Source organism: Gymnoscopelus braueri, assembly GCF_963280865.1.
Source record: "Gymnoscopelus braueri genome assembly, chromosome: 24".
Lineage (NCBI taxonomy): Eukaryota > Metazoa > Chordata > Actinopteri > Myctophiformes > Myctophidae > Gymnoscopelus > Gymnoscopelus braueri.
In genome coordinates this window covers 14,671,520-14,679,556 of record NC_137626.1, presented here as the reverse complement: position 1 = coordinate 14,679,556, position 8,037 = coordinate 14,671,520, and the positions used below count along the sequence as shown (strand labels likewise).

Sequence of the window (8,037 nt, the reverse complement as noted above, 5' to 3'; positions counted from 1 at the left end):
TTTTTTGGAAACGTTATAGACTCCAGTACATCTCAGAGGCAAATATTGTAATTTTTACTCCACTACAATTAAACTTGGGTTACTAGTTGTAGATTTAATTTACAAAAACATACATTAACCACTTAAAAGCCTCACTATGTAACTTTTTTTTAACAAGTGAAATTTTGTCCAATGTGTATAGTAGAGTATGTTAATACAATATTAGGCTGCACTAGCGCTCCTGTTTTCGTGTATAGAGGGGCGGGTGTATAGAGGCGCGGAGAGATTGCGCCTGATCCCATTGGTTCACCGATCTGTCCGTCAACCCCCGCCCCGTTAACACAACATTACGAGCGACGCCCACTGCACTCTGGTTGGTTGGGGAAATGAAACACCATACCGTACCGGGTACACACGCGCTCCTCCAGGCTTTTATTTTTTAGCAAAACTAAACAATAAAAGCCTGGAGATCGAGGCTAATACAATATAGACAGGGATCTGACGCGAATTTTGACCTGACGGTCAAATGATCCCCTGAGCAAGCAGGCAGGCTCTATTAGCTCAATGGTAATCCGGGGTTGAAGAGTAGCTTACCACCACCGACGGTAGTAGGCCTAGAGCGGCACGTCCCGACCTCGTTTTCTGCAGCTGTACCATCAAGCAGTGCGCTGATCAACCTTCTATGCTTTTTTTACTGGGATAATTTTTTTTTAAAACTGGTCTCCCAACCTATGTAAAGTAACAGCTTGTTTTATATATTCTGTAGTTGTTTCCGGTACCTGTTTCCGTTTCCATTTGCTTACAGGGGGAAATAGGCCTGTAGAACAGAGGTCTTCAACAAGGGGGTCCTCAGAGTTACTACAGCGGGGCCGCCAAATCTTTGTGTGACTTTAAAAATTATTTACCACTTGAACCCTAGCATCCCTATTCTGGGGGGACCATTGCTTGGGGGACCAAGCCAACCGCAACATGCGGCTGGCTTATCAGCTAAGGGGTCCTTGGCCTGAAACACGTTGAAGACCCCTGATACTGGTATATATCCAGTGCAGACGTGTGACTGGAAGTACAAACACATTTAGCAGCTTTCAACCAAACATAAAACCATACAATATCAAACCTGAAACTGACCTGAACGTCTGATATGAACAACAATGTCTATAAGAACATGAAGTCACATTTTAGTCTTTATGGAAATGAGAAAAAGAGAGAGAGATAGTGTGTGAGAGAGTGTGTGTGAGAGAGAGAGAGAGAGAGAGAGAGAGAGGTGGGTGGGTAGGGGGGATTAACTGATTAATATCTGAAACGTAAAATTTAATTAACCAATTAAAAATAGAAGGCCTGGTTCGTTTCCTGCAAAGATTGTCGCCATATTCTGCTGGCTCCAAATATAGCACCACGGTACGCGATTCATAAATAAGTTTGTTTATTCGAAATTTGACATATTTCCTTCTGCTGGGGATGCAACCTTCGCCAGGGAAGGAACCAGGCATTATTCCATATTCCAGTGATGGAAAAAGTGTTTTTTTTTTACTTAAGTAAAGGTGTCAATACCACAATGTAGACATATTAAAATAAATGTCCGGTATCCAAAATACATTTGAGTAAAAGTGAACATAGTGGTGTGCAGCGAGCCCACAATTACTAAAATGTATAAATATATCAATTCACTATTCCATTCACTCCAAGCCCATACTATTAATTGCCCTGAAAGCTTGTCTTTGATCTAAGTAGCCTGAGGGAAGGTGTTTTTTAGGGAGCTCTCATGCCTTGAGAGCTTCCTGAGCAAAGATAATTGACTTCAACATTTGAAAATCGTCCGGGCTGGACGCTCCGACACACGTGTTAACTGATTGGCCGACCTTCGCGTCACGTTTGTGCCGCTGCACCGATACATTGTCATAGGGGCACCGGCTTCCCTGATTGGCTAACCCAATCCGTCAGCTTAACTGATTGCCTGAGCTTCGCGTCACATTTGTGCCGTAGGGGCACCGGCTTCCCTGATTGGCTAACCCGATCCATCGGCTTCACTGATTGCCTTTGCGTCACGTCTGCACCACTTCGCCAATATAAGTGGTGGGGTGAGAAAATGCAAATGTGAGATACGCCTGAAGCTCCAACATGTACATCAGATAAAGGAGTGTTGCACAAAAGCATGGGCATGTATTCTCCCGACTTGCATCGTTCCCGACCTGAATGGCACCTAGTGTTAACAAAAACATATCACTTCATTCATCACTAAACTCTCCTTGAAATCCCTGGGAAATAAAACACATTTAAATTCACAATGTCCCTTCAGTCTAGTCTCTAGTGCATCTCTTTGGCAGCTTTGCAACTCGTCTCGTTGAAACCCCAAACAATATCACCATCGGTATTTCATTGGCAGCTCTCCAGCTAAACTTCCAGAAAATAACATCAATATTAAAAATAATTACAAGTTCCCTTATACTGAAAAACAAATAAAACCACACGTTTGATGCAATTATCTTTTCATCATCACCCTCTCATGACTTCAGCCATACAAAAATCTATTCTTCCTCTCTCCCTCTGAAGTTCTGCCCTTCATTCTCTGACAAGTTCAGTGGAACACCTCAGTGAAAACACATTCCTAAAACGAGACATTTGGTGAAACTGGCCACTTCCCCACCGTTCCCGGCGATACACTGAGCTCTACGCGTGATAGAACAGTGGTTCTCAAAATGGGCTGCATGGACCCTCAGGGTTCCTTGAAGGGGTTCCAAAGGGACCAGGTCTGTAACCAAATGGAAAATTATTTGGTTCCATTTATACACTCTCAGAGTTATGGGGGTCTCAAACATTTTGAGAGCCACTGTTCTAGAATATTGTAGCATGTCTAACGCATTCTTGCTTGGAACAATCTTCCTCCCAAAGAATCGAGCTTCGGAGTGGTTACGTTCATAAACGCTGCTATGCTTAGGACTGTTCTTGCCTCTCTTTTCTCTCCCTCCATTGATTAAGAAGCCTAACCCTCCGTTCCCTAACGAATCTCTCCCTCTCTTCTCTATTAAGCCTCTCCCTGTGTTCCCTAAAAAGTCTCTCCTGCTCTTCGTCAATGTGTCTCTCACGCTGGTGGTACTTCATGTAAGAGTAGCCAATCAAAAGTGCTGCTCCCGCCGCAGCGGCACCGAGGCCTATCATCTTCATGTTCACCATCGTGATCAAGTTTTAGTGCTACAGCTTCTCTAAAACTTACGCTGCTTGTCCGCAAGGCTTCTAAACTCTAAACTGAACTCGGCAGTGCTGGTATGTTTATTTATATCCCCAAACCCGCCCAAGATGGTGCGTCACAGCCGATTGGACGGAGCATTATGACGTCACGGCTGCTGTGGTAGCACAAATCAAACAGAACTTTTTTTGTCTTTTTACACAGAGGCTTGCAGACATCTATCCTGTCTGCCTGCGACCCTTTTCATGCCCATACATGAGGATAGGGCTGCAGTGGCCCAGGAGGGTAGAGCGGCCGCTTGAGGAATCGGGAGGTTCCCGGTTAGATCCTGGCCTCCCACCGTGTTACTGTCGAAGCGTCCTTGAGCAAGACCCTGAAACCCTAACTGCTCCTGATGAGCAGGTTGGTGCCTTGCATGGTTTCCTCTGCCATTGGGGAATGTAATGCACATTGTAATGGTGCTATATAAATGCACCATTTACCATCTCCATCTATCTGTCCTTGTCCCTTTTATGCCCATAAGGAGATGGGTCGGATCGGTGATTCTGGACAACCCATCTTCATATATGCCAATATATGGGCATATTATATGCATATCCCTCGGGTCCTCTGCGATACGCATGCCGCATTTGAAGTCGATCGGTTGGTCGGTTCACACACAGCGATACACGAAGGACCGATACACAGAGGTTTCACACATTTACAGATATACATAGATACATCTTTCTCTGTCTTTCTGTCTGCCTGTGTCCCTTTTATGGCCATCTATGGAGTTCTCTGTATCTGCTGTCCATGTCCCTTTTAAGTCCATACTGTATGTCCTGATGTCATCAATATACATCAGGACATACAGTCCTGATGTATATTGATGATATTGGTCGGATCACACGTACACACACAGAGAGTTGCGTAATTCAGAAGCACAGTGGAGGTCAATGGGGTCAGATTTGGCTGAAGCCTTGTCCAAATTTTGAGTCATACTGTACGTCATAGATGTCATAGACTGGCCATATACATTCTGACAGCGGAGTCAAAACCCCGCACCCCAGACAGACAGCAAGAATGGGTTTGATTAAGGTGGTAAAGAGTAATGCCTACTTCGCAAGGTACCAGGTCAAACCGAGGAGAAGGAGAGAGGAGAAGACGGACAGCTTTGCTCGCAAGCGCCTAATCTTCCAGGATAGGAATAAGTACGACACACCCAAGTACAGGATGATAGTCCATTTCTCCTACAGAGACATCACCTGCCAGATCGCCTATGCCACGATCAAAGGTGACATGATCGTGTGTTCCGCCTACTCGCACGAATTGCCCAAATACGGCGTCGCCGTCGGGTTGACGAGCTACGCGGCGGCCTACTGCACCGGTCTGCTGCTGGCTCGTAGGGTGCTGACCAAGTTCGGCCTAGACAAGCTGTACGAGGGCCAGCTGGAGGTCAATGGCGAGGGGTTCAATGTGGAGAGTCTTAGCGGTCAGCCGGGCGCGTTCCCCTGCCACCTGGACTCCGGGCTCGCCCATACCACCACGGGCAAGAAGGTGTTCGGAGCTCTGAAGGGAGCCGTGGACGGAGGCCTGTCCGTCACCCACAGCGTCAAGCGCTTCCCCGGGTACGACGTTGAGAGCAAGAAGCTCGATGCCGAGGTCCACCGCAGGCACCTCATGGGCCTCAACATGTCCGAGTACATGGGCATCCTGATGGAGGAGGACGAAGAGGCGTACAAGAAGCAGTTCAGCGACTTCATCAAGAACAAAGTCACGGCTGATACGGTCGAGGGGATGTACGAAAAGGCCCACGTCGCCATTCGTGAGAACCCTGTCGCTGATGAGACGACCCCCAAAGATGTCATCAAGAAGCTTTCCCTGGCCCAGAGGAAACACTGTGTCGCACAGAAGAAAAAAGAATGACATGTTGGCTATCTGGGTTCGTAATGATGATAATATAAGGGTAATAATAATAATAATAATAATAATAGCTTGAATTTATATAGCACCTTTTATGAACCCAAGGACGCTTTACATCAAAAACAATGAACAACCAACAAACAAACAACCAACCAAACAAAAAAACAAATAACTATTTGCCATAAGCCTGAGAGAATAGGTGTCTTGTCAAGGAAGCCTTAAAAGAGTCCAGTGTTGGAGCATGGCGAATCTCCATTGGGAGAGTTCCACAGGGCGGTCTCTGTCTCTGCCCCCCAAGGTTTGCTTGCTTGTTTGGGGGATAGAGAGGAGGTCCAAGTCTGTGGACCGCAGGTTCATGCCCATATATGGGGATCTGAAGATTTGAAGGCCATTAGCAGCCTGGAAATCTATTGTATTTCTTTCTTTCTTTCTTTCTTTAAAAAAAAAAAAGCCTTTCATGGAACTTGAGAGATTTTCACAACGTGAAGCGCTGTGAGCTTGTAGGTCGGCTATTTTCACAATGTTTATCTGTGGAACCGAGTCAAACTAAATGTAATGCCTCAACTCCCCCGCAAATTCCAAGTGCTTGCCACGGTGGGGGGAGTAGTTCAAACATGATTCTTTTTGGGGGTCACAGCCTGAAAAGGTTGAGAGCCACTGGTCTAGTGGTGCTCTGTTCTCAGTGGAGAGCTTCCTTGTTGGAGTCTCTGTCCTCCTGTAGATCAGAGGGGGGGGGGGGATTATGGCCTGAAAAGGTTGAGATTCCCTGCTGTAACTAATGGAGTACTGGAGCCATTTTGAAGGCTAACACTAACTTCCCAAATATGTTTTATTTGGGGAGTTATAAAATAGCAATTATTCTTGAGAGGACCAGGTAGATTGTCCTACTGACTGAATTGTTGGTCCTCACTAGTAATACACACACACACACACACACACACACACACACACACACACACACACACACACACACACACACACACACACACACACACACACACACACACACACACACACACACACACACACACACACACACACACACACACACACACACACACACACACACACACCATGTCATCGCCCCACCTCTCATGTTTTTTCATTGCCTGCATTTGCATATTTGGCAAAGCCATGTTTTACCCCTGACAAATGAAAAGTTATCATCCCACATCAGGGACTGAACTGTAGAACAAGTACTGGCAGGTAATCACAAAGGAATATGAAATTGAGCATGTTCTATGTTCAACTTGACATCTTGACAACCAGCGATAATCACTTTTTGGCTTTTACTTATCGTCGCTGTCGGGGCCGGAACCTCGTATCTCCATATTTCAACTTTTTAATGTTTTTTTTTCTCCGTAAATGTATGCCATGCTTTGTCATGCTACTGTGTAACACAGAAAGTAGCAGAACATAGCGATACAAGGTTTCCACCTGACAGCGAGATTGTACGTAGCATATAATGAGCTTTAGCTAAAGCAGCAGGATCTGCAGTACTCGTCTCATCAAGCTGCCATGAAAGCAGACACTATGACAGATTTCACCATTTAAATGAATATTCAATACTTTACTACTTTGTACATGAATAATCATACCGTACTACTTTTTTTTTTAAATGTCATACTGTACTACTGAGTTAAAACTTACTTATTTATTAGCAAGCAGGATACACATAGGAGACAGATTTGAGAATGCTGTTCGGTACTTTGGTTTAGTCAATATTCATAATGTATTTACTTTTTTAATTAATATTCATAGTGTACTACTGTCAGTAACTTGTTGCTTTTTGTTCTTTCCATGAATGTAAATATCAACTACAAAATTATAGCTGCTGTGCAGCAATGGTTGGGGGCCGTGGACGATTGTAACTGGAAGTGGGAAAAGGAGGAAAAATGGAAAAAGATGGAACATCGCACGAGGAGGAAAACAAATGAAAAATACAGGAGTGTCTGGATCTAAATGTTCAGTCTTTAACTCCACCATTATGTTTTGGTTCAGCGTCCAGTGGTGGAAAAAGTACTAAATGTTGTACTTAAGTAAAAGTATCAACATTTACTTGAGTAAAAGTAAAACAGTATTGGCATCAAAATGTACTTAAAATACAAAGTACAAAAAGTAAAAGTAATCATTATACAGAATGTCCCATTTCACAAGTTTTCAAATGTTTAACAATCCTTTGAAAATAGCAGATTTACAAGCTCACAGTGCGTCGCATCGTGACTCATTGTGAGCTTGTAGATCGTCTATTTTCAAATGGCTGAAATGTATATAGGGCTTAAGTGGATAATGTATGTTTTGTAATAACAATCTAAATCTACAAAGTAGTAACTTAAGTTTTCAAATAAATGTAGTGGAGTAAAAGTATAATATTTGCCTGAGATGTAGTGGAGTAGAAGTAAAAGTACTGAAAACTGGAAATACTCCAGTAAAGTAAAAAATACTTCAATATTGTACTTAAGTAAGTACTTGAGTAAATGTACTGAGTTACTTTACACCACTGCCTATCCGACTATATCCGATTATAAATGTGATTACAACACATTATAGACCCGACCTTAATGTAAAGTCTCATCTCCATTTGGGACCCCCTCAAGAAACCCTGGTGGTCTGCTGAGCCCACTTTGAGGACCACTGCTATAATCCATCAAAAACCCAGAGTAGGCATTAGCATGTCTAATCTGCAAAACCAACGGTTAAAACACGTTTTTTTTACATTAAGTTTAAAAGGTGCGCAGGCACTAATTCATGGGTCATTGTGTTTGTCAAAATAAGTCAGGCTGGGGAGAGGTTTGAACCAGGGGCCTTTATGGTTCAACAGACAGACACTCTAGCTGGCATGCTGATTAGCGAATGTGAGTGAGAGAGTGTGAGCGAGGTCCACCTAATCAACCAAATCAGTATTGGAAACAGGTGGGCAGAATGCTGAAGACTTGTGTGGGTTTAGTAAAAGCCGATTTCAACAATTCAGT

General features: G+C 43.9%; 1 protein-coding gene across 1 annotated transcript; it reads left to right on the top strand.

The window, feature by feature from the left end:
- Positions 1 to 4,225: 4,225 nt before the first annotated feature.
- Positions 4,226 to 5,068, top strand: LOC308080487 (large ribosomal subunit protein uL18-like; the record flags this gene model as incomplete). Its single annotated transcript, XM_080422385.1, has 1 exon — positions 4,226 to 5,068. The coding sequence occupies one exon, from the start codon at positions 4,226 to 4,228 to the stop codon at positions 5,066 to 5,068; it is 843 nt and encodes a 280-aa protein (XP_080278511.1).
- Positions 5,069 to 8,037: the final 2,969 nt, after the last annotated feature.